This window comes from Sardina pilchardus, chromosome 21, assembly GCF_963854185.1.
Source record: "Sardina pilchardus chromosome 21, fSarPil1.1, whole genome shotgun sequence".
NCBI classification, from domain to species: domain Eukaryota; kingdom Metazoa; phylum Chordata; class Actinopteri; order Clupeiformes; family Clupeidae; genus Sardina; species Sardina pilchardus.
The window spans coordinates 25,493,727-25,521,200 of NC_085014.1; the positions used below are offsets into that span (position 1 = coordinate 25,493,727).

Sequence of the window (27,474 nt, forward strand, 5' to 3'; positions counted from 1 at the left end):
TGATGGCTATTGTATTTGCAGTATTTTCAGGGATTAGAGGAGTGATCTTATTCGATGTTCAGTCAGTCCAGTTCCTCAGGATACTATATAGCCTACTGTACACTCAGAGTGAAAAAAAGCCATGCTCGCCCAGTCGATTGTCATTGGCTGGGTCAGACAGGTCTTGTCCTGTCTCCCTATCGCCCAGAATCTGCAGAAACACAGCAAAAACAAGCCGAAGTTCATTTCAGTTACCTGTCATTTCTCATCTTGATTGCATGTCAACCAGACCAGGCAATGGACACTGAATCAGAATAACAGACCAGTGTTTTTATTTTTAATCATTCATAGTGCTTGTTCTATTTTGTTTCTCATTTCTTTGTTGGTCAAGGCTACACTGTTAAACCTTTAGTCAAAACCGCTCATGGGTGAATGCTAATCAGATGGGTCTCATAATGCCGAGTCAAGCTTTGTGTTGTGGCAAATGAGGTGGCATAGAGCATCACAGTGCTCCCTCAGAGAGTGTCACCCAGGGTACAGTGCATTATGCTCCTCCCACAAAGATAACACTCAATGACAAAAGCCATGGCTCAGAAGATTTTTTTTGTGTATTTCTGCAGTCAAGGTCACGGAATTGGCAAACACACTTTACGCTTTACAATTAGAGCTTTAGACTAGCAATATCATTCGAGAATAATGTCATGACCAGTAAACCCATGAACAGAACTGAGTCTGTTTTGGAGATAGCTCAGAGAGAAAAAGCAGTGCTTACTTTTAGACTTAATCTATTAGTTGTGCGCTGGCATGTTGGGATGGGACCCGTAGGATTACTGCAGAAAGTGTTAAATCCTTAAATTTCAGTTTGTCATGCCACAAAAGTATTTACTTGCCACGAATCTAGATTCCTTCTCTCCTCGATGTTCATTGGGATATCTAGGAAGCTTGCAGTTTTCTGCAAACGAAAGCAGTTGCCTATTTAAATCACCTTTTAGCATTATAATGTGTATACGTGTATGACTAGCGCAAGAATGCTTTAGTCAGCAATAGGCCAAAGGCATTAGTCCAGACCACCAGCATTAACAGACAGATTATTCTGACTGGAAGTCCATCGGCTTTCCAGCATCACAGCTGAAATAGGTAAGGATGAAGCCTCTTCCTTTTGTCCCCGAACAGTAACAGACTATTGATTTGGCCACTGAGTTACAGCAAGCACAACCTTCAGAGTCAACATAAATCTCCGATTCCACATTTTAAGATCTCAGCCAGCTCACTGAAATGGTTAGAGTATTGATTAGATGCTTCACAATCCCATTCCACTATCACAGCCATTCATCCACATCAGCTGTGGCTAATGGGTGTTATTTAGTTGTGTTAAATACCAGAATAGCATTTAGCAGTGCAACGAGACTCCTCATGTCAAGAATTATACTATATGTCTGTTCTTAGGCTGGCCCTTAAATGATAGGTTTTGATGAGGGCACAGTGTAAACCCTATTATCTGTAGTGGAGTGAGGTAGCATACATATCAACCAGTGATCATATGATCAACCAGTTCAACCCAAATGAGCTTGAGCTGTTTATGAATGAGCTTGTGCTCGTAACAGAGCTGTGACTGGCGCTCCAAGTCACGGCCCCATATTACCCATAATGCTTTTTTGTTTGTTTGTCACAGTGGCTCACCATCAGCAGCTTGTCACTGTGGCGCCGTGACAACAGCTTAGTCTGCACCTATGGCATCAACTGTCAGCTGCAGCCGTCAAGATATTTCACAGTTTCTATTTGTGTCTGCGCGCATACTTGGCATATCCGATGGCACTGTTCTGAATCATCCCAATGTCACACAGGAAAAAATAAAGAGACTGTGTGGACTAGCTGCGTACTGTAATCCCACAAGCAGGCATCGCTGTCCACTGCCGGTACCTGATGACCTCACATAGAGCCCCTGCAGCAGGCAGCCGAGGCTACGCATGAAATACAGGGATGAAGCCGCGGCGTTTTTATCAGGGGCGCCGTAATCTAGCGGTGACCTGGAGGGGGACCGAGTTACAGTACTTTCCCCAAATCCTGAGTGGCCTAATACGTCCTCAAGAAGCATTTTCACACTTCAACCCCAGCACCCTTACACCCCACCCCCACCCGCCCATGTCTGCGTCAGTCCCGGTGAGGCACCCCCCGCTCTGCAGTGTGTCACGTCCACTCAGTAAGCACTCGCGCTCTCAATCTCTTGCTTGTTTGCACTCTGTCTATTAATTTCCAAGCCAAAGGAGGGGGGGAAAGCAGATGGCTTAATTGGATTTTCTGCTTCCCTTGATTTACATTGAAATGCTCCCTGGACTCGGGGATGAGTGGAGCGAGGGGGCCAGCGACTACAGACAGCGATCCTGCACACAGACACTTGACTCTCGCACTCCCCAAAGTGCCGCTACTGCTGTGCTGAAGGGGATGTGGGTGGAGAGGGGGTGTTAGAGAAGGGTGGGGGGGTGCGGGGGGGGCTGCATCCACCAGCCCCGAAAAACTCCAGCTGCACTCAGCTCGTTTTAGCTGCACACACACCAACCATGCAGGAAGTGGCCTCGGGGCACCTTGACTCGGCAGAACTCCAAGCCCGGTTACCCATGGTGCTCTCTGTTATTCCACGTCCACTCTTTAAATAGTGAAGGGGGGGAAAAAAATCACTCATTCATTTCTACCCGTGCTGCTTGTTAAACATATCCAGCGAGCTGAACACAAACACGGTGCGTTTTTTTTTTTTTTTAGCCCTGTTTTCCCTGCTCCAGTTTCTTTCCTTTTTTTTTTTTTTCGTATGTAACCCGCCATCAGTTTAATTTTTTCCCTCCTCTGAATGCCTGTAGACCTCTAAAACGGAGCTCGTGCTACAGCTCCGAGGCAGCAGGAAGCCGAGGGGGCCAAGGCCGGTTCCACCTCTGGAACTAATTGGCCCCGTGGCCCCGCGCTGCGTAAGAGGCGGGGGCCCGGCGGGAGCGCTGCGTTAGAGGCGGGGGCCCGGCGGGAGCGCGGCGGGAGCGCGGGGTCAGGAGTTTCCAGCAGCAGGCCGGGGCCCGGGCGGCTCCCGCTGTGGCGGTCTCAGGACCAGCTGCTGTGTGCTCCTGCAGGGCCCGCATGTGCTTCCCATGATCTCACCTGGCACTGGGGCCCATCACTGCCGTCACACACACACACACACACACACACACACACACACACACGCATACGCACACACATGCACACAAGACAACACCCACAACTCACACACATGCGCGCACACACACACACACACACACACTCACACACACACACACACACATGCACACAAGACAACACCCACAACTCACGCACATGCGCACACACACACATACACACACACACACACACACATACACACACACAAGACAACACCCACACGTACACACTGGTCCATGCTCACACACCCCTGACCTCAGGCCTTTCCCACGGGAGGAACAGAGTGGGAGAGAGAGAGAGAGAGAAATGGAGAGAGTGGAGAGGAAACAGAGGAAGGGCTGGAACATGGAAGGGCCTTTCTAAAACAAGCACACAGTCATACGCGTAGGTAGGCTCTGTTCCGTGCAGAGAGAGACTGCCTTCATTGCAGCGCACGCAAGCAGAGACCTCAGCACTCAGACACCAATCTGTCAGCAGCTGCTCTCTGCGGAGAGGAAAAGAAAGGTGGAACACGCTTTAGAGATGTTTGTGAACAAAAATGAAAACCTCAATGGACGCACATCACACACACACACACACACACACACACACACTCTTAGTTATGACTGTGTACAGTTGTTTAAAGCCCTAGTGAGGCCAGAGCACTTACAGTTGTGGCTTGTGACTGACTGGCTGTGCTCCCTGCTGCCAGGAGAACTCTTCTCAGCATTAGTCTCCATGGCTCTGACAGCACTCCAGCTTTAATGAGGTGAGACTCAAGTGTATTGTGGGAGCCTCAGCCGAGTCATCAGTAAATGTCACCGTTTACCTCGACAGTTTAGCGCCAACTAAACATTTACGATATTAAGCTTAGACAAGCACAACAGCAGCTTGAAACATTCTTGTTGGCCTAACCTCCCTGCTACCTTATTAATATTTACTTTTGGAAGGAGCAGGAGGGATCAAAACTGCAGCCCTTCTAGGAAACCAGAAAGATCAAGAGTTGAGGGAACAGGCGTGGTTTGACCAAGCTAATTATTGGCCAGATGAACTCGATCAATTGGTAGGAAAAAAATAGAAATGTAATTGTTAAAAAGAAATATCTAAGCCTTTGTCTGACTAACGGCAGGTTAGAAGAGGATAGACATCCATAATAGTCATCCATATACAGTTCTGGAACAAATTAAGAGACCACTGCACATTTTTCTGATGCCATCCTATGGTTGCTGAGTGATGTTCAAATAAGTTAACGGTGGAATTCAATTTTGCTATGGTCTCTTAATTTTGAGTATGACCGTCAACTCATTCAACTGTTACTCAGTAACCGTTGGGTCTCTTCATTTTTTCCAGAGCTGTATAATCATAAAGGTGCGAAATATGGAATTCTAAGGTTGCCACAACATAGAATGTAGATTTATCATCACCCCTTACCTATGTACACAAATGTCAGCCAGCTCAGAATGGACGATGGCTTAGTGTTGTAATAGTACAAATGATTGCAGCCGAGCACACAAGATAATTAATACGTTTGTGTTGCTCTTGGCACAAAAGAGAAAAAAAAAAGAGACAAGGCACAAAACGTAGAGCCGACAGGTTTCATATCAAATGCCATTTCATGGTCTGTGAACTGATGCCTGTCTCTCAGATATTAAACAGAGTTTACTAATAACGGTATTATGACTTGCACATCGTGCTGGTCTTGTTATCAAAGGCAAATGATATCTGAAAGGTTTTGTTCTCATCCACTCAAAAGGCAGACGCGGCTACTCACCGGGTTTCAGACAGAAGCATGGCATTCACTCAAGAGTTTAGTCTCCATTTCTCGGAGCGTCTCTTTTTATATCTTAAAGCGCTCTTCAAAATGAAAGCAGCTCATTTGCATGCATGAGGCTGGAGAGAGGCATGAAAGTGATCTCATCACTGCAATTCTTAAGATGCCCCTCATTGAGAGAGAGTAATCAGGCTTGCCTCCAACCCCAAGCCCCCAAGAGCTTCATCAGTGCTCGCCCCGCATTTGTTTTTGTCCCCCCCCATCCCCACCCACCCCCCCACCCCAACATCCAGCAGGATTGCACAACACTAAACCTGTGTGCGATGCTGGATGAAAATAGAATGGAATGCGAGTGGAGAGAATGGCTGCAACTGTTTAACCCCACATGCGGAGCATGTCGGTGTAGGAAGACTGCTCCAGCGTCCACCGATCGCCTCCATCTGCCATCACTCAGAACGGGACGCGAACCGCTTGACCCTTTGTCAGTTTTGTTAACGGCCTGCACAAACTTGCACCTTGGGGAAGCAGACATGTTTACTTTGAGCGCCAGTAAATATTTTTGCTGGGTTTTGACAGTTGAATCAACTCTGATGCTTTGTGTTTATTTTTGTTATTGACTGGCCTTTTCGGAACCGCCGAGAGATGCCACAAAATGTGTTTGTTTTCTGTCCCTGCGTGATAAGAATGACATCATATCCATGCGCTCTTAGCTGTGTTACAGACATTCAGGACAATAGTAGGCATGTACAGCTTAGTCCAGATTACACGCAACAGAAAGGACAATTTCAATGATAATATGACTATATTGGACAACAAACTGGCAAATATCAAAGGCCACTCCACGAGATGCGGGAAGGGACATGGAAGAATAAATGCTTGACATTTCAATGCACAGAATAGAACTAGGAAAAATCAGTGGCTGCCAAGGAAAACAATGGAGTACTCCCCCACCCCCTTTCCTTCAGAGGAAATGCCAAACATTACAGCTGCGTATTAATAGCATCTTCTGACTTTCAGGACTTGCAGTTGCAGGACAGGAATCACGTCTCGGGGGTCAATGGGAATGTTTCCATTCCGTTCTCTCACGCCGGGTATGGATTGATCACCTTGTAAAACTCCAGAAGCACTCTTGACTTATTGGTATATGGTTTTCTGGCAGGTAAATGCTACCAGGGGCGTTAGTTGGTATTCAAGCGGGATGCTTCAGTTTTATACCTGGTGAATATATATGTGAACCTCCAGGTGTTATTGCTGCGAAGTATATCCAGTCCTGTTCCCATCAAGGACACTGTAGGTTAATATATCGTGCTCTTCCAGATGTTCATTCTCTGTGGGCAAATGAATGAGAGAGTAACTGCATACTGTCAGTGGATCGGTCTTTGGGTAATTTTAAATAGTACATCAATAATTCACACCTTTTTTTTTTACCACTTTTAAAGACAAAAATGGAAAGTGTCTGATAAGAGAACTGCACCTTAGAGGATTCTAAAAACAGGGTTTTCTGGTAATGGAGATTAGCTAATGTGCTTTCATCTGCATCTCTCATCAACTCATCTGCTGTCATTTACAACTTGGCTCTGATCCATCCTCTCCTCATCTTGTCAAACCTTGTGTCCTTTGCAGCTTGGAGGCTGCTGTGAAGGTCAAGTTAAGGACACGCGTGAGCTCTTCATTTCAGCGTGCTTATAAACAAGCTGATTAGATCAGGTAGTGGGGTTTTGATGAATGGACTTTTCATGCTATTTTTCCATTGTGTCAGGGAGTGAGTTTCTTGTTAACAAGGGGATCAGAAAACGCCTGACTAAGCGGATATAAGGAATTGTTGTGAGGGGCTTACCCAATTATTGAGGAGTGAATATGCACTCCGTGTAAGACTTGTTATATGCATATACCATTTAGCATGGCTTATTTGTCCAAGTTAACTGTATGGACCAGTGGAAAGTTCAGGGCACAACAAGGAACTTTGGGGCTCATATTATGCATTCCACTAACACCCTATACGCGCGTGTGAAATCTCAGTTGTTAGATTGCATGCAGCCTCACCCTGGCCATTGGATTTGCATGACCATGGCTAATGCAGTTTGCGAACAGAGTATTTGTACAAAAACCCATCAGGCTGCCACTTACACTGCAGATTAGGCTGCTTTTTCAGAAGGTCGGCACAAAATTAGCATATTTATGGGAATGCTGGCATAAAGGTAAGCATTAGTTGCATATTTCCTGTCAACACATTTTTTTCTCCTGAAAACATGGAAATGAAACAAGACGGGAAATCATTTCTGTTGGTCCTGGATAAAGATAAACTGGAATGAAGTTAAAACATATCCTCTTCTCATGCATATTTGTATGCATATGTTGATTAGGTATGCATGCCATACTGAAATGAACCTCCATAATCTAAGGTTACTTCCACTCTTCCCATTTACAAAAACATTAATTTCTTAGAATTGTGGTCAATTGGCCAAGTTACCACTTGGCTTGAAACTTGAAGAAGGAGCAAACATCACTGAGAAGAAAATGCAGAACATTTTAATCACCTGAAGTTGTGTCATCCACCCCTTAAAATGTCTAATATAGCGAAGGATCATCAATGTAGAAGTTTTTTGGTGAAAATAGATGTTAAAGAGGTTGGTTGGAAAGTTGTCCTGTCTTCTATATGGATATAAGGCTGATGTATTTATTATATAGAACATTTTACTGTTACATGTTGCTTTTAGTATATCCTATATTCTCTCACCATTAGTCTCTGGTGGATCGAGGCTAGATGATGTTTTCTTTCTGTACTCACTGCTGTTTGAGAAGCCTTTCTAGGCTCGAGTTTTGGCGAGAGGCTAGTCAGGCTTTATTTCTTTGAGCCCTCCTCCAGACAGAGCCTGGGGAAGAACCATCGCCTGGGTCAGTTGTCCGCATCGGGGGACACCCAGCCAGTGGGGTGACACTTAGCGGCTCTCGCTTTCTCCCGGGCGCGCGTCGCCTCTTTAAGCCGCGCTAAATATCTTATGAGCTTTTGCGCTGCATTTTTATCCCCTTTTTTTGTTCTCACCAGAGCAAATGCACATCAATAATGGAAGAGCCACGGGGTGAAGGGAGAGCACGGCAGCGGCATGTTTGTGCGGAGGCATGATAAGACACTGCTCGGGCCTAAGAGCATTAGAGGAAGGACAAGACGTTTGAGGGTATTAACGTTATTGTGTTCGGCACACCACTGGTTCTGCTTTGCGTACATCTGGGGTTCTGTAGGTGCAGAATTAAATTGACGGGGAAAAAATAGAGAACCAAAGTGTGTTCCTGATTTGAGGAAATCAAAACACCGTGGTTAAAAAGCTAAGGGGGGGGCGGGCTCCAAACCTGTGCCCTTGTGCTGCTGTTGCCTCTTTCTTCCCTCTTTGTTTCTTTTTTTTAATTGTTTTTGTGATTTCTGAGCTCATCAGCACAACCAGCCAACCATGCACCGTCATCAAGTTTGTCATTCAGGATGCTTGGTTTGAATCGAGTCACAATTTGTCTGCATTTGGAACTCTTTGGAGCGATAAGAAGAAAACTCCTCATTCCCTCCAAAAAAGCTAAGGGCTGCACACTAGTTCCCCATCATGTTGGCTCCCTCATCACACGTGTCATGGGCTCGTTGACCTCGATCTCAGCCTGAATCCAGGCAAGCTGGTGAAGTGTGTTTGCTCAGGGGAGAAGGGAAGGTAAAGGTACTCAGGGCCAGGCCCTGGTGCTCGGCCGCCCCGTTAACGGCCGAGAATGTTGAAATGGAAACCAGCCCAGAATCACCACTGTTTACATTCTATGAATAGAAATTGCATGTTTGATTAAACCAAGCACCGCGTCGGTCAAAGGAAGGGAAGTGGAAACGGCTGAATGGCCGCCAGTGAGGCCCCATGTGTTTCAATATTTTCTCTGACAACATTGAGTGGACACTTGGCCCCCACAGTGGAAAACTCAAAATACGGCCTGACCCGTTTTAATTTGCTACCTGATCTGAGCTGTGTGCCATTATACACAGTTTCTGGGCTGGGACTGGGCTTCATTTAGGTAGGCGGTTCCTGGGGCATTACTCAGTTTTGCCATTTCTGTTTCCTCTGCCTTGTTTACCTTTTCACTGTGCCAGAGAAAAATGGGATCATATTTGCAGTGGATTTAAAGACTCTCTCTCGCTGGAACTGCGATAACCAGCTGAGAGTACTTACTGTTCTGCGTCTGTGTTCCTTTGACTCTTTCATCCTCCCTCTCTTTTTTCTCTGTTTTTCTTTATCTCCTGCTCTTTCTTCCTTAAGACCAAAGCTCTCCCAAAAAAATAAATACGGTTCCCCACCACTCGACGGAACACACAGTCTGCGGATGACGTTGACGGCAGCCTTTGGGTGAGGCGTTCTCCCATGAGACCCGCGGTGGCGGAAAGTTGTCTGAAATGGTTTTCTTAGTCACAGTGAAAGCCACACCATGTTTTTAACTATCCCCATGAAACTGTCAGCGAGAGAAGCCTGACAACTCACTACAGCACTATCACAATATTCACAGTCCTCGGAGAGGCCAAATCAGCAAGCTATTTAAGCAAGTTTAACCTATTAGTGTTGTCTCACCCAGCCAGGCCTTCGTCTGACATGGCCGTTCGCTTCAAAATGCTTATTTAATTAGCCATCCGGTTCTGTTCCAGTGGAATAATCTAGTAATTTGTAATTAGTGTCCATAACCTTTTGTTCTCATCTGAATATGTGAGGAATGTGTTTTGCATACCAAGAGCTCCAGCGCCGTCCTGACTCAGCCGTGACCTCGCATCTGTCTTTTGTTAGCGTTTATCAATGTGAGGAATGAGGGCTCTGCCTGTCCCAGATAGCTTGAGTGCTTCTTAACGGTTGTGCATGTGGTTACTGTCCCAGAGAGCCGTAGCACGCAAGGAAAGGGCAAAAAAAAAGAGGCTCGCACAGTCATAAAATACATATGCACAGGATGATTATCTCTGTTTAAATATAGACAGTGTGTCGGGATTATTTGCTGAAGGTCAGTAGGTGGCAGGGAATGGAGCTGCGGCTGCAGGAGTTAGCCGTAGCCCGTGGTGATCTGCTAACCGCTAAGTAGCGGATGTTGCTGTGTCCTCCAGCCACAGACAAACACACCTGCTGGCACGTCCAGCTCAGCCAAGCCTCCCTCCCGAGACGGGCCTGCCGGTAAACATGCCCCGCAGGCGAACCCCAGCGCCGCAGCGGCAGAGGAGGCGGTGAATCACTGTCACTCGCCGCGTCCGGATTTATTCTCCTGAGCCACTGCGATTCTCACATCACAAACACACGCGGCCCTCCTCTAAATCCCTCTCAGTGGGATGCGCTTCCATCTGACTGGCCCAGTTTCTTTGTGTGCAATAATTAGCCGCTCCATCCAGCGAGCCCCCTTCTCCATCCAGCGGGGAGGTGTTGCACGGGGAGCCAGAGGGCGGTTTGAGCGGAATTTGGGGCGATAGGTTGTGAAGGCACGAATGTTTGGCGCCCGTCCCACCACCAGGCCCAGCTTTCGCTGGAAAGCCTGCTTAAGCTCCCGCTCTCTCCGCTAAATGTGAACTAGCTAACAGCGCTCTCTGCTTTTCCTCTCCCAGCGCCCACACAGCCTCCGCTGCCATTCAAACCAGGGGTCCTTCGCTCTTCTCCCCCCCCGACCATTGGCAACTGGTTCAGGCAGCTGCTGCCTATGCGATCCCTGTCTGAAACGCACCCATCCAGCTGCATGCTGACAGCATACGGATGGCTCAATTACAGCGGCGGGGCCGGGGCGTGGGTCTGACCCGCTGGGCCCACCCGTCTCTCTCTCTCTCGGGCCGGACACTAATAACCAGACATCGCACTCCCTTGACATCTCCACACTGGCTCGAACCCTCCCTCGACTTCCTGACAGCCACGCAGGGAATAGCCCAAGTCATTAAATATCCACTGTAGAGGTGCCAGGCTTTTACCAGCCATCTGTGTCGGGGGCCGGTATATATGTAGACGAAGTGTGTGTGTATGTAATGTGTGTAGGCCTGGGAGGTTAGCTGATAAAACATGTAAGTGTGTCAAAGCAGCTGATGGCCATATCTCACTTCCTTGAGAGGCTGTGAATTCATTGGCATGGAGTGTCCTAAAGGATTCCATATAGTACAACAGATTGCTGTTACTTTAGCATCAACTATTCATGCGTGTTGGTGTGGGGATAGCTGGGGTTTAAAAATACGCTGTCTAAGTGGATTTGTGTCCACCTCCCTGAAAGCATGCGTGACGCTGGCCATTTAGTTCCGGGGAGGGGGCATCTTATATCTCAAGACTTCCCTGTGGATTAGGTATTGCCCTCCCTTACCCCCCAAGTGATTATTGTCTCATTATTGTACCACAATAATGCAAGGAAGAGCTGTCCGACCAGTCTGTTTTACAGGCAAACTGTACCAATTGTTTGGACAAGGCTAATTTGTCATTGTTCCAGGCATGCCATATTCCGCGGTGACGCACACTCCTGTCTAGGGCTCGACGCTGGCGGAGAGAGCCTGGCATCCCAGGGGGATTTTCTTTCGGTTTAAATAAAGCAACAATGAAACGGCGCACACAAACAAAAGCAAACTCAAACCAAACACGCACGTTTGCTTTTCTTTTCTTTTTTTCTTTTTTTTTTCCAGGCTTGCTTCAGCCTGTGTTGGCATCCCCCCCCCCCTTGACAAGGCTGGGATTTGTTAGTCGATGACCTGAGAGTTGCGCGCAAGCCAAAGAGACACAACAAGCCGTCTTGCCTTTTTTGTCTATTAAATTAGCCTGAAATAGCCCCTTTGTGTCTCTGCCAGCCTGCCTCCTGCGGAATTTGCCGTGGCATTTCGGGTCCATAAGCGCATGAAATGATAGTTCAGCAGTGTGCCCAACTCTCCGATTAAGCCGCGGAATAGAGGTGGCAGTGTTTCCGTCATTAAAGCCATGAGTCAGCCATCACATTCATTCATTTTCATCTGATTTGAACAAAGTCAACATCAAAGGACAAGTCACACAGTAATCAACATAAGAAAGGATCAAAGTGTTGACTCCCATAAACAGTGTGTGTGTGTGTGTGTTTGTGTGTGTGTGTGTGTGTGTGTGTATGTGTGTGTGCGTGTGAGTCTTTGTGCAAGCGCATTTGTCTGTGTGTGTTTGCGTGTCTGTCTGGAGGTAAACACAAGCAGACACTGTTTGTCTGCCATATGGGGCCTTTTACCTTAATCTGATTAAGTGGAGAGGGGCTTTGGAGCCATCTTTGTTCTGAGAATGATTGCTCCTCTCTCTCTCATCTTCTACTACACACACACACATACCCCCCCCCCCCCCCATACACACACACACACACACACACACACACACACATACACATCTGATCCTATTACATCACCCCTCCCCTGGCATCACCAAGGCACCATGACCATGGCTCTCTAATGAATCCAGTCTATAGTCTATTTACCTTTGGTCACGCACACAGAAAGCCTCCATCCCCCCCCTCTGCCTACCGCTCTTTGCTAAAGGCCTGAGTCATTGGGGTCACTGATGGTGACCTCTCATTTAAGAGGCCAAGGGCAATGGGGTCAGTGCCTCCCCCCCTCTCCCTTATCTCTCCCCCTCCCCTTATCAGATGGAAGTAATTGGGCCTTTAGTGGCCAGTGGCGGCAGGTGGCGGGGAGGTAGTCAGTGATAAAGAGTTGCATGAAGCGGCGCCATAAATCACGGCGATGCCAAGGTGAAAGTTAAAGAAGGACACGGCCGCCTCTTATCACAATCATATCTGCCTGATTGCCTCCAGGACATTATTTATTTTCTCCTCTGGGCCAGTAATGAATTTTGTTCCCCCCAAACACTTACTCATCCAAACCCTCTAATCTCAGTTGCAGTCGGAAAGTTGGATTGGACTATTTGTGGCTGTGCTTACTGTTCTTGAAGCCAATAAGTTGTTTTCCTGCAGCTTTGTGTAACCAAAGTCCTTGTGTGTGTGTGGGTGAAGGTCTTGTAAGACAGAAGAGAGATGAACGATTTCTTACTCTTCAGACGTTCTGGTCAGTTTAATCTCCCTGACATTACAGCTCTGTGTGTTTGCACTACAGGCACAGAAAGCTAGAACATCTGAACCAGGATAGGCTATGATTGCCTTTCGTAGGCATTCTTGAACTGAATCTGCACAACTAAATGATTTGTAACACTGAGAAGCCACAAATCTTTTCAAAAGCAGGCCAGCTAAATAGGCACATTGGTGTGGGCACAAGCACAGGAATTTCACATATCCCTTTAGATACAGTTGAGCAGAAACAAAATGCAGTCCTTTCAAACAGGATCATCTGTTTTCATCGCAATCTCTTCATCTTGCATCTCTCTCTTCCATTCTCTTTGCTACTTTCCACTTCCCTGTCTCTCTTGCATCTCTCTCTCTCTCTCTCTCTCTCTCTCTCTCTCTCTCTCTCTCTCTCTCTCTCTCTCTCTCTATCTCTCTCTCTCTCTGTAAATATTGGAAATGCACAGTGCTGGCACAGACCACGGTTGGGCTGTGATGGGTCATAGCTCAAGCCCTTTCCTCCGGTCGTCCTCCACCGAGCGCCTGGTCTGGAACAGGCTGATGTCTGGCAGCTCCCAGGGCAGGCCAGGGCTGATTAGGCCAGGGCTGGATGTAAGGTGGGCCAGCCACAGACAGGCTGATTTATGCCTCTCCCCTTCAAGCCCATTCATATCCATCAAAGCAGAACCACACAAATTTGCCAGGCAGACTCCTAAATGACACTTACTGGAGCAACAAGCTTGCGCTGACTTTTGGGGAGAGAAAATCTGATGGGGGGTGAAGGAAAAAGGAGTGCTTGCTCAATTAGTCTGCCTAGATAAACAGAGATAAACATATTTTTGTGTGTGATTTTCTGTATCTGTGTATCCATCTGCCCTTCCACGTGCTTGTGGTGGGGAATAAGCAATTGGCCTTACCGACTGACTGCATCTCTGTGGTCGTCTGACTTCCTGTGTCTGCAGAGGTCACTGTAGAGGTCACTGCTCTGGTCCTGCGTGTTCCGCCCCGTAGAATCTAGTCCAGCCAGATCACAGCCTCCGCCTCAGTGACCCCAGCAGGCACTTGCTAGTCCTCTCACTGGCAGAACATCTGCAGCAAATTAAATGTGCTGGCTTCCCCATGATGCTGAAATAACTGTCAATGTGTGGATGTGTTGTGTCCCTGTCGTGAACTAACCCTTTGTCAGATGTGAGGCTTTTCCACAAACTACTAGTATGGCCAGTGTCCTTGCTGGGCACAGTGCTGCAGTGACTTTCTGTATGCTACTGAAGTTATGTTGCACACCAAATAACAGGCAAGCTAAATTCACGGCCGAGAAATGTATTGGATGCGATTCGGCAATTAGTAGCAAGTTAAAGTCAGCCATTCTGGGTGTCATAACTCACCTATAAAATACCAGCAAACTCAAGTTTTTAAGAGACCAAAAAGACCTAAATAAGACCACTGGAACGAGCCCCACCATCTGACAAGTGTGTGTGCATGTGTGTGACTGGCTTGGCACTAACCCCCCGGTCCGCTGTCTGCCGTGCAGGTGACTGACCAGCTTCTGTGGGATTTGATGTCACCTTTAGATCGGCCCAACTGAAGATGGAAACACTGGAGTCCGAGCTGACGTGCCCGATCTGCCTGGAGCTCTTTGAGGACCCCCTGCTGCTCCCCTGCGCCCACAGCCTGTGCTTCAACTGCGCCCACCGCATCCTGGTGTCGCACTGCTCCACCAGCAAGCCCCTCGAGTCCGTCTCCGCCTTCCAGTGTCCCACCTGCCGCTACGTCATCACGCTGAACCACCGCGGCCTGGAGGGCCTCAAGCGCAATGTGACGCTGCAGAACATCATTGACCGCTTCCAGAAGGCCAGCGTCAGTGGGCCCAACTCGCCCAGCGAGAGCCGGCGCCCGCCGCGGCTGTCTCCCCACAGCGTGAGCGCCCGCGGCAGCCCCGCTCTCACCGGCAGCAGCAGCGTCACGGGCCCCGCGCCCTCCTCCACCCTCTCCGCCATGTCGCTGGAGCACCAGCAGCAGCAGCAGCAGCAGCAGGTGGTGCAGCAGGTGCAGCAGCAGCAGCACTTGCGCCCCCTGGTGGGCTGCCAGTTCTGCGAGCAGGACCCGCCGCGCGAGGCCATCAAGACGTGCGTCACCTGCGAGGTGTCGTACTGCGACCGGTGCCTGCGCGCCACCCACCCCAACAAGAAGCCCTTCACCAGCCACCGGCTCGTGGAGCCCGTGCCCGACACGCACCTGCGCGGCCTCACCTGCCTGGAGCACGAGAACGAGAAGGTGAACATGTACTGCGTGGTGGACGACCAGCTCATCTGCTCGCTCTGCAAGCTGGTCGGGCGCCACCGCGAGCACCAGGTGTCCTCGCTGAGCGAGCGCTTCGACAAGCTCAAGGTGAGTCCCTGAGCTCTATCTGTCTCTATCTCTCCGCTTTTTGATCCTGTCTCCGCCTGCTTCACACACACACACACACACACACACACACACACTGTACACTACATCTCCAGTGGCAGACTGCTCCCCTGTAACCCTGTGCAGAATTCTAAGTCTCTATCCTGACTGCAAGGCAATTGAAGTTAGCAGCAGGCTAGATGGTGCTGGTTGATAGCGTACAAAGGGAAACATTTCCAGAGAACTTTTCCTCGGTCATGCCAGTTGAACAGGGGCAGTTTGCTGCAGCATGAGCTTGCTATTCACAAAACAAATGCCCCGTTGGGAATTTTCTACTCATTCCCTCACCAGGCTATGTTTATACAGTTGTTGAGAGCCACATTTCTGTCCCCATCTCTCTGATATGGCCTTTCATCCATCTTTTATCGCATCACCTCTACTTCCTCACCCACATCCATTGTTCTCATCCATCCTGTGTAAGGCTGCGCTAACAGCTAGGCTATATTTAACAGCAGCAGAAGCTATGACCAGACCACCACCGTCACTGTGTGCGTGTGCGTGTGCGTGTGCGTGTGCGTGTGTGTGTGCGTGTGTGTGTGTGTGTGTGTGTGTGTGTGTGTGTGTGCGCGCGTGTGTGTGTGTGTGTGCGCGTGTGTACCCCACTGAAGCCCAACAGGCCACTGGCCAGCTGCTCTATTGTAATAGTAGATGACTCCGCACTCCCCTAAAGCCGGGCCTCTGAGGCTCTGTTCAGCATGGAAGCCCTGTGCTGAGCCGACTGCTGAATCAGGTGGAACAGGCCGAAAGAAAGGAAAGAGCGAAAAAAGAGAGACAGAGAGTGTGGCGGCGGGCGGCTGGCCGGTGCTAATTCTCACCGCAGACTATAGCGCCAAGCCTCCCACACTCTGCTCTCTAACCCGGCGCGGAGCGGGGAAGGTCGTCTCGCGGCCCTCGCTCTCCTCTCTATTCACGAGATTACCGCGCCGTCAAACAATCATCAGAGGAGGCAGGGTGATATTTGATGCAAGAGAGGCACTCCAGATTTTGCTCTTGGTTCTTTCTTTCATTTCTTTTGTGGATTTGAGCGTAGGGTCAGTGATCTGAGCGCATAGTTTCACAGGGATCATATTCCTATTATGTGGACAATCCCTCTTAGAAATTGGGTGACAAAGGCGAAGCAGGTTAAAAGCAGTGACGACATGCGCAGATTGGTTCTCACAGGGAGGATGGGGTGTTGTGGGTTGGTGTGTGTGTGTGTGTGTGGAGGGGGGTGTTATGCTGTATTAAATTAAGAAAGGGTACAGAAGTGCATAGGAATGTGTATACAGTATGTGAGTGCTGCAGGCGTGCGGTGCTGTAAAGGCAACTGAGTGGTCTCTATGTGCACATGTGATCCCCCTGTGATCCCAGGCTCTCCTTTGTTTGGCCCAAAATCCCAGAAAGAAGGAAATTCCAATCACTGATGCCCCCCTCCTCCACCCCACCACACACACACACACACACACACACACACACACACACACACACACGCACACACACACACAAACACCCACACACCCATGGTCTTTGAGGATGTGAACGCGGCCACAGTCTGTGTTAAATGGGCTGGCATTGTGTATCAGAGAGAGGAAAGGCAATACCTGAGAACGTTCCACTTCTTCTGTCCCAGGGACCTCCCTGGGGAGGAGAGAGTCGACTGTAAACACAAGCATTACCACATGTGGAGACGTCATCAAGGGCGCCATTGGAATCAGAGTGGACTTAAAAGATTACCGTAGCCTATAGAGGCGTTCTCTCGGATATGTTAGCCTATACATTCACTCTAATTAACAGCGAGTTTTCTTTGCTATACGGTATACTTTGTCTACCAGTATCGTCAATGATGGGAAACAAATCCAATTTTGTGATGTTCGTGATAAAAAAATATGTTTCATTTGTCAAGGCCATGTTCTTTGCGTTCCATGGACAGAAATGTCCTTATCTGTACATTTCAAACATCCCCGTGGGCCTTCATACAGTACATGCTATAACTTGATGTGGAGGCTGTGTGTGTCACATCAAATCATGTTTCTAGTGTAGTGAGTGCAGTTGTGATTTATCTGGCTTACTGTAAATTAGGCATGGTATAATGTTTATTCCATGCAAATATATCTGCATTTTTTAATATGTTTTGTTTTGAAAGTAATGTAATTTGCTGTTTAGCCATCTTATTGTGGATGGTTTGCATAAGCCTGTAGGGTAGTTACAAGCTACAGTACTCACTGAGGTAGTCTCAGCCAGTAAAATGAACAAGCCATGTAAGCACTACCAGTCTGTGCATGTGGTACCCCAATATTATGCTATCAGAGCCAAAGAACTAAATTCCGATATTTTTTCTTACTGAAGGTCGTTGTGTATCTGTTTGGATAGAAATTCCTTTTTTTCTATCATGAGGATTAGTAGTCAATTCAGCTTTGAAATCATGAGGGTATTTCATGTTTTTATTAATTAATCATTCATCTCAGGGTAGACGGTAGCTCTATTCATTAAACCAACAGCCAAATCAACAACGTTCATTTTATCCTAGTATTTGAAAGAGGTAATTTTTAGCATGTTCTTCTCTCGGAAAATGTCGACTGCCGCGACGTCTCCCTTTCTCTGCTGCGGCAGCTAATTTGAATGTTCCCCAACTGAAGCTTTGAACTTCACTGACTTTGAACTCCCAATCCACAACCTGAGGAAAGGGGATGTGCAGCCGGGCTTAGTTCAGCAAACTTTTAATCTTCTTCCGTCTTGACAGAAATGCTACCAGTCATGTGTCTTATTTGTAAATAATCTAGGAGGGAGGGGGGGGAAAGGCTGTTGGTTTGTGTGGCACCTCAGACACACATAGAGCGCCGGCATAGGAAAACACCCTCAAACGCGTGCACATGAAAATATGTGCATTTCACGCATACACAAACGGCATAAGCTCATTCTATGAACTGCCACCTCAGCTCTGCTTCCTGCGCATGGAGAAGAGCTGCTTTGATAGACAAGGAAGTGTTATACTTGTTAATGATGTCTACTTAAGTGCAGCATGGAAGTGTTCAAGTGGGTGCTCCTTCCAACAGCTATCTAGAAATTACAGGAACATCTTCTCTGTGTGTCAGTGTGTGTGTGTGTGTGTGTGTGTGTGTGTGTTAACTGCATATTTGTCAAACCATTTGTCCGATTGATTTCAAACTTGGCAGGTGTGTCGGAACAGGCAAGAGTAAGTGCATTGTCAAGTTTGGATAAGAAATGCAAAAGATATCAGTAAATACAGTATATTGGTTAAAAAAACACGTTTGCTAATCTATTGTAATCACTCCCCCGTCTGTGTGTTATTCACATATCTGTGGAACCGTTTGTCCGATTGATTTCACACTTGGCAGGTGTCTTGCTATGGGCACGAGTAAGTGTAGTGGCAAGTGACATTGTTTAGATAAGAAATACATAAGATATTGTTAAATATATGGGTAAAAGAAGCACACATTGGCTTTTACCAGAGAGGATAGAATCTGGGCTTTGGTAGAGCTGAATCAGTGTAGGCTACACGGGTAAAAAGTGAAGCGAGTCCCAGATGTGTGGATGATCATGTCTGACCTCAACAGGAAAGACTCCCTGTATGCGCTTTGCTTGCATGAAATGATTTTGCAGATTTTGAAAGAACATGCCAGCAAACACATGTACAGGCTATTCAAGACAACGTAAAAACGATGTCCAATAAACGGACACTTCGGATATTTTTACTTTGGACTGTCTTTAGACTTTGAATAAACAAATGACAATTCCGACTGCAAGGTCCCAAATTGAAATGAGCGATAATGGTCCCGAATGCCACACATTCAAAGCAGGACTTGCTGCAGACAAGGAGTGGCACACAGAGTGTGATGTCACTTATAGGCTAGACTGTTTTTGAGTCAATCCACAAAATGATGGTTACCTCAAAGGGGTCCAGGTTCAACTACATGTGTTTTAAAAATGAGGAGTATAAAGCACTTTGCACATCAGCATCAGCATCTGTCTCTTTTCTATTGTTATGTGTGCTTAATGGCACATACTCAATTATGTTAAAGCTAGATCGTTTGTCTGATGTTTCATGTATGTGTGTTTACTCAAATGTGCAGTTTTACTATTGATTAATGACACATTCCATCATAACACACGCCAGGCAACAGAGATATCGGTGCCCCTCAAAAAAAATGCCCAGTGAAAATTCCCTTTTCTATTTGTGAAACGGGGGAGAAGAACATTCCACACTATATGTCGGGGATCAGAATATTAAGGAAAAAAACATTTGGAAAACAAATCTGCCCGGATTAATTTCTATTTCGAAGCTGCTGGCCACAGCAGCCCGCTGGTCCGAGTCCCATCCCCTTCTCCTGGCCTGCTTCTTACCGTAAGCTCTTTAAGGAAGTCATCTATCTGGGCCCTTGCTGCCTGCGATACTGTATGCTGGGCGGCTCAGCTGCTGCCGACTCGCAGGGCCCCTGCTCCATATTTACATAGCCCATCTCTGGGCCAGACAAGGTCATTTCCTAAACGCAGCCATTAGCTCCCCTATTTTAGGATGAAACGGCCACGGCTGAGAGTTATTACAGCACCCTCACCTCCTCCCCTAGTTCACTCCCTTCCTTCAACCTCCTCCTAAGACCTCTCTCCCTCCCTTCCTCCCTCCCTCCCTCCCTTCCCCTCTCTCTCTTTCTCCATCCCTCCCTTTCTCTCTCTCTCTCTCCCTCTCCCCTTCTCTCACCTCTGGCCTGTGGCCGCACTCTCTCCATCTCTGCAGTCCTGACCCAGGCCTCCTCATCCTTCAGCCCCAAGGTGTTCCTGTGAGATAGCAGAGGCACCTTAGCCCACAGACTTCAATGTTTAAAAAGCAGCACAGCCCTAAGTAGGTTTAGAGCCCCTGTGGCCTGAAGCATATAGGCTCACCACTCAGTCCTGACCTGGGATCTCTCCGCAGTAAACGGAACGGCGTTTAGTGTCACTTTAAGCTTTTTGAGGAGAATTGTGCAGCGATAATGGATGGCAGTGAGTTCTAACTATGCACTAAAGCCTTAATCTGGTCTGTTAAAAGCAAGGGGTTTGGCAAAGGCGTTGTCTGTGCTGTGGCTCTAGAGGGTTGTTGTGGTGTGAAAAAGGGGACGCCACCGTCTCCGAGCAAGGTTTTACTTGATAGTCGGAGCTCTTTTTGGAGGGCTACAGACAGCCTCCCGTGAGGCCTTTCACAGGAAGTGTTTGAAATTTTATGATTGAGTGTGTGTGTGTCTGTGTGGTACTTCTATGTGGGGAAACGTGCGCACACACAGAATTGCGTGCCAGCACATGTACATGGGAGTGATGCATGATGCATGTTGTCGGGGAGGATTGTGACAGGTTAGCCAGGATGGGCCAAAGGGGGGGCTTGTTATTAAATCGCTCTATGCCTGCAACTCCCCATACACAATTTATGCAAAAAGGAACTGGAAAGCTTTTAAGAGCTTCAGGTTGAGAGTCATCAGTGCTACAATGTAGCGGTCGGTATGCGGTGATATCCACTTCTCTCAGCTCTCCGTTTACAGCCCTTTCTTCCACTTGTGGGGCCTCCACTCGTGTCTTTTTATAGGGATTTCTTTTTTAGTTGGCCTGTGCGGTTCAGTCGTGACCAGCGCCGTAGGAATATCTCTCCTTTTTCTGCTCGAAACATGAGACAGAGCATCAGCGTTGCCCAAGGAGAGGGATTAAAAGCGGTCGCAACCATGGTTTTAAAAGATTATTTTTGTCAATCTTGCAGCTCGTAGAAATAGGATTTGCAAGTCGTTTATTCATGGATAGTCCTCCTTTTTTCGGGGGGAAAAAGGACCCATATATGACACCTCTCCCACCCACACACTTTCCTGAGTCATTACAATTCCATATGTTACCGCATTTGCTAAGTCATTTGCATGGGTTGTCAGTTCTCTGTGCGTAAGCTTTATTTGATCCGGTATTAATACGATGCAGTGCCGAGCAATAAAAACACCCACCATCATTAGAAATGCCCTGTTTCCCCTCTCGTTTGCAGATGAAACAGCTTTGTCAAATATCCAGGGGTTATGGAAGTGATGACTCTCACGGTCATCATCATTGCCAAAACTGATCTCTTTGCAAGAAGGAGCTTGCAGCAGCAGACCAGCGGCGCACTATTTAAGTATTGAACAGATGTTGCAGATAACCAATTCCCTCTCTATCCCTCAATGTGCTCCCGCGGATTAGTGTATAATGTAAACAGAAAATCAGCTCTGTTGTTTCGCTGACCCTTGGTTTCCGCTTATAGATTCCAAGAACTGAAATATTTACATCTCTCGTATCTTCCCATTGGCTGGAATAATGCCAGCCGGCTCAGTGATTAGACTGCCCAAAGGTCGGCTTTGTCCAGCCGTGAGATGAGTCAGGTATTTCCGACTTTCGTTTGTTTGCAATATTTCAGACGAATCCATGAGGTATGGGCTTCCTGTTTCCGTGCTGCGAGGAAGACCCTAGTGGACTATGTAGCCTCTGATATCCTGCTGGCTTCCGAAATGCATGTTTGTCCCACTGCCAGCAAACCCCAGGAAGCCTCCGTCCTTCCCTTTGGTATTTTCGGGGACGGAGCATGAGACAGCGAGCACGTCTACAGTCCATAAACCTCGCCAAGGAATTTTGAAACGGCCCTTCACCCCCCCTCACAATACAGATGTCCGTGACAAAAGGACTGAGCTGCATTTTTCTCCCGTCTTCTTATCTCGTCAGTGCCGACACGAGTACCGCAGAAGCAGACAACAACAAAGGGTCAAGGTGAAGAGGCAAGTATGCGGAGCATCCAACAGGAAGTAGCCCTAGTCCAAAAGTCTGACTATTTCGTTGATTTGGAATTGAGACGAGACTGCTGTCTTCTTTTGTATCTGATGAGTTCCTCTTCCAAGAGTTGGGACTCTTCTGAAAGCAGTAGACGCAAGAAGTGGAAGAACTGTGCCTTGTCCCCTGCCCAGTGTCCCTAGCTTTCTCAAGCTGAAGATGAAGGAGGCCCACTCATGCATGCTTTATAGCACGCCACAATGCCTAATGGGCTTCTAAAAGCGGCTCTGTCACCTACCTGGGATCCACAGAGGCTGGGGCAACAGAGTGGGAGGATGGAGCAGGCTCCTCCGCCGTTTATCCGATGCTAATGCTAGACGCTAACGCTAAGCTTGGCACTCTGCAGGACATAATTACTCCCCCAGATTATCGCCACAGGTGGCCAGAACAGCCCTCCCTGTCAACACGATTCCATAGCTCCTGTCAGGGTGTCATCTGAGCTCTTGCTCCTCACCTTGAGGGGTAACCGCGGGGGTAGCGGATTGGCATTTGATGCCACTGAGTCGCGAATGAGGACCGTGATCATCTCGTGCTTGGTTTGCGCTAATGGACCACGGATGTGTGTGTGTGTGTGTGGTTTTTTTTTTTAACACCCAAAGGCAGCATGGGATTTGGATTTAATACTCTGTCTGACACCGAGACGTTTTGAGCTAGTGGGGATGTCTCTCAGTCTGTCTGGCACGTTGCTGTTGATGGACATTGTCCAAAGGCTACTTAGCACATTCCCGCTGCGGTCATCAGTGTCATCTGTCTTCAATCTGATGTGTCCTTAATGTGTGGTGAGGGTATAACATTGGGACACTTGAGAGTACAGGGCTTTACACGGTACCTGAGTTTCTGTATGGCTCCGTATGTTAGCTGCTGTGCATTACCCATGTGCCAGTGAATGCCAATGGATGGACGAATGCCCCCATTTTCACCCAGCTCCGGATGTTACCTGTTATTCAGCCTTCAGTGGCTTGCCCCATCCCCTGCTCCGCTCTCATCAACCCCCCCACACACACACACACACGCACACACACACATACACACATGCACACAGTCCTCACAGAGCCAGTGTCCATTACGGCACCGTTGCCAGCTGGATTAAATGCGCTAATCCCCCCCATTGTCCGGCTGCCACCGCTCCCTGCTGATTGGGAGAGGCCTCCTGGGCTAATGGAGGCGCTTTGTTAGCCCATTGACCAGCGCAGGCCCCCGCATGTGTGTGCACGGCGGCCAAGGCTGGCTCAGGTGTACAGGACGGGGCTGTGGGAGCACGCTGTGTTTTTCCACCACTGAGCCCCACACACCGCTAGGTGGTTTTTGTTCAAGTGTGGGTGTTATCCCTCACAGCGGGTTATACGTTGACAGCCTACAGCTAGTCATGAATTATTGCATATTGCTACAGTATGCCAGTTCAGATTATTCTTGTCGGCTCACGCTCAAAAGAGAAGAAGGTAAAAGGAGGGCACGCGGAGGCCTTGAAGAAAGTTTTGGAATAGTCTTTTTTAACCAACTTAAAATTGAAGAAAGTGCAGAGTTGATGTGATAGTTTGTTGCTGTAGGGATAACTTGTTTGCTCGTGGAGTGATCCTCCTCGTTGCACATCTCAGAAGGACCGCCTCGAGTCCCCCCACAGTTTCAGAACTAGGCCGTGCCTTTGCTGTGACACCCCTCAACAAAGGCAGCACTGATAATTCCCTTTGGAGCTTTGTTCTCCTCCTCACCCAGAAAGTATGTTTACACTGTAACGCTGCTCTGCAGAAAAAAAACACAAGCTACTGTGTGAAATCTTTTTGGCCACAGAACAAGGTCTGCATGAATTTCCTCTCCCCCAGTCCTCTCTCATTCCTGTTTTGACAGTGCCGCGTCGCTGCTGCTGTGGCTACTGTAACTCGGCAGACGTGCGGAGACTCTCAAAAAGCCCGCAGGCCTCGGCGCGGCCGCCACTGCCCAGCGTGCGCTCCGGCGGCCGGCTCTGTGCAGGCGCGGACGCCACGCAGGGCTAGTGTCGCCCGCCCCGCTGGGAGCTCGGCACAGTCAATAGAGAGTGGGAGGGACAGCGGAGACCAAACAAAAAAAAAACAGTGGAAGAAAAACGAGTGGGAGAGAGAAAGAGAGCTTAATGGAGGGTGAGCAAGAGTGTGTGTGTGTGTGTGTGTGTGTGTGTGTGTGTGTGTGTGTGTGTGTGTGTGTGTGTGTGTGTGTGTGTGTGTGTGTGTGTGTGTGTGTGTGTGCGTGCGTGCGTGCGTGCGTGTGTGTGTGTGCGTGTGTGTGTGTGTGTGTATGAGTGCATGTGAGTGAGTGAGTGAGTGACTGTGTCCTTCTGCTGGTGTAGTATGCCAGTCTGACTCACCCCATCATCAGTGGTGTTGCTATAGCAGCTTTGTGCACATGCTGAAGCCATGTGCTCCACCCTTCAGCCTTCCCCACCAGGGCCCTGAACAATGAGCTAAGTGCCAGGGAAATTCCTACTGTGCGTTTCTGAGCCCAGTTTGGGCTGAGACCAGGGGAGGCTTATTGAAGGGTAGGGCTTTAGGATTTGGTGTGCGCATCCAGTTAAATTGAAAGCATACTGTAGCTGGCACTCAGTGCTCCCCAGTTTGGTAGAAAGATTGCAAGTTTTCGTTTCTGTAAAAAACCTCTCTCTATCACCCCTCTCGTATTGGATTCACCCACCACCCCGGGATGTTTGCCTCTTTATTTATACGTGAAGAATTTCCTTGCTTGAAAATGTCTATCATTTCCTTTCTCACATGAGTGGTTCAATCAGAGACATTCAGCAAACTGGGGCAGCTTTGGTACAGTATTACATTTCCCAGGGCCATTCCTTGCAGTCCCATACATTAACTCAATTGCCGATGAGAATTGTATTAGAAGCTCGCAGAAAATGTGCAAACACGTATGAAAAGCTTGTCACAAGCGATCGGTTCTCTGACATTTGAGGAGCTCCCTTTTTTCCAAGGGGCTTATGCAATGGGGGAAGTAACACCTGACATGCGATCCTGCTCTCAGCTGCTCCGTGGCTTCTGATTTGAGGGGAAACAGAGCGAGACTTGAGCAAACAGAATGACAGAAATGGAAACCATTTTAAATGCCTGCCATTTATTATTGACTCTGTTGTCATGTTTAAAATTGATGGGCTTCCCTCGGATAAGAGGCCACGAGACCACCGACTGTACACTTAAGTGTTTTCGGTTTTGTCTGCAGATCTCGTGTTGACACATGATTGTCATGAAATAAGTTAAGCACACAGGCTCTACTTACACACGGCCCCTCATATTTTGACAGCTTTGTGGGAGGCTGTTAGAAAGGAAGCACGGGCTCCCAGGAGCAGGCTGGGTTATGTAGTCATTCCGCAGCGATGATGTCACTCAGGCAGATGGAAGTGTGCACTTGGCTTTCTCACGTCCGTGTGAGGCAGTGTGTTTGGACTACAGGGCATGGTGCAGTGAAGGCTTAGCCCTGAGCCAGAAATGGCCAGTGCGGTAGCACACACGGTTGCACACACACACACACACACACACACATCTCCTCCCCACCCTCCTCAAGCTTGCAGCAGCAGACAGCAGTGATTCACTAGAAGCAGCAAGGAACGTGTGCAGACACATACACACACACACACACACACACACAAACAAACACACAGCTCTTCAGGGAAAATAAGAGGCGAGCAGACAGGCATGTCACTCGGATCCGAAGCTAATCGCGTTACACAAATAGTCAAAATGCACAGCGGCTCGCCGGACGGCCCACGTGAGTCACTCTGTAGGTTAGAGAAGTACGTTTGGAGAATTGATGGCACTTATCTCATTTGTCGGAGAGCCAGACCCATTTCCTCCAATTCACTTCCTCACAGTCAGACAAGCGTGTCAGACACACAGCGCCAGCCTGTGCGATGGCTACAGCTCCTGTCCGCCCAGAGTCACGCTGAGGTGAGGGTTCAGAGGTCGGATGATATAGTTACCGGACTGGAGTCTTGATGTCCCTCACAAGCATTGTGCTTTTGTGGCCAGGATCAGTAGCCTGTCTCCACAGAGAGCAAGAGCTTAAAGGGATGTACAGAGATTTGGGTTTATGCACGGAAGGCTCTTTAGCCAGCTCATATCTCTGGTGTAGTGTCAGCTGTGTTGCAGCAGCATCGTCAATTTTGTGAGGTAGGCTAGCCGATGACCCACACAGGAGGCCACAGTGTTCAACTGATCAAGTGTGACGTTCCTCAACACAAGCCCGGCAGCCTTGTAACCGGCCAGTCACAACTGTCAGATACAAGCGCTGCCAGCTGCAGCCACGTTTATACTCTGGAAGTTATATGATGAGTTCTCCACCGCCCCCCAATTCACCAATACCTCCCACTAGTGAACAAGCCCTTGGAGATATGTGACTACTCTAGGGGTGGGAATTGGCAAAAGAATGACAATTCGATACTATTGCGATATTTGGGCCACAATTCGATATTATTGCGATTCTACACATATTGCGATACAACAAGTATTGCGATTCGATTCTGCGATATATTGCTTTTCATGTCTCTCATATTGTTCGAAGGCATTACAAAAAATAAGGAAAATAACACTATTCAACTCACTTTGTCATGGTATGGTGCATATCAAGGTCCTTACTATTTGCTTTTTGTTGAGAACCGAAACACACCCACACTTTCGATTTGAAATTGCCGTTGAATGGACAATAAAACGCCACAACAAGCGTCACCTTGAGAGCGTAATATATTGAAATTCCCCCTTGGGGATCAATAAAGTATCTATCTATCTATATATCTATCTATCTAGCAAATTTAATGTGATCAGAGTAAACCCTGAGTAAACTCGCCTCAAATAAAAGTAAAATAGATAATTAAATTATGTAATTAAGTATTGCGATACTTGAGCTACTCGTATCGATATAATTGCATGCACAAAATATTGCGATACTGAACAGAATCGATTTTTTCCCCCACCACTAGACTACTCCTCCATCTCAAAAGGGGGGGTGTAGTTTTGGCCACGCTCCATCTTGTCTGCCGCCACTGTCCCGATATGTTAAGTGATCTCGATATGGTGGTGTTCTCGCCTGCGAAGTGAAACGGTGGAGGAAACATTTACGTGCTCCTGTGAAGCCACCGCGGTCGCTCGTAATTATCAAAGCAGATGCTTGCGGAAGCTGAGAGGAGCCCTCGCTGGGAAAGAGTGTAAAATTATTCTCGGCGTTAGCACCTCTCCGTGTTCCTCGGCTCCGTTTTTTTTCTAAGGCGAAGCCGGCAGAGCAGTCGTGTTCAGCCCCGCGTCGCTGTGTGGCTGCAATTAAAGTGGCCAGAT

The 27,474-nt window shown here is 48.1% G+C and overlaps 1 protein-coding gene across 4 annotated transcripts in view; it reads left to right on the forward strand.

Annotated features, from left to right (window-relative positions):
- The window catches only part of mid2 (midline 2), a 98,454-nt gene that overhangs the window by 39,038 nt on the left and 31,942 nt on the right, over positions 1-27,474 (forward strand). For 2 of the 4 annotated variants that reach the window (XM_062524419.1, XM_062524418.1), the window contains one exon: positions 14,463-15,319. In XM_062524419.1, coding sequence (XP_062380403.1) covers positions 14,519-15,319 — 801 coding nt within the window. In that variant the 5' untranslated portion in view covers positions 14,463-14,518. The remainder of the gene's footprint in view (positions 1-14,462; positions 15,320-27,474) is intronic. The other 2 variants (XM_062524417.1, XM_062524420.1) reach the window with 1 other exon arrangement.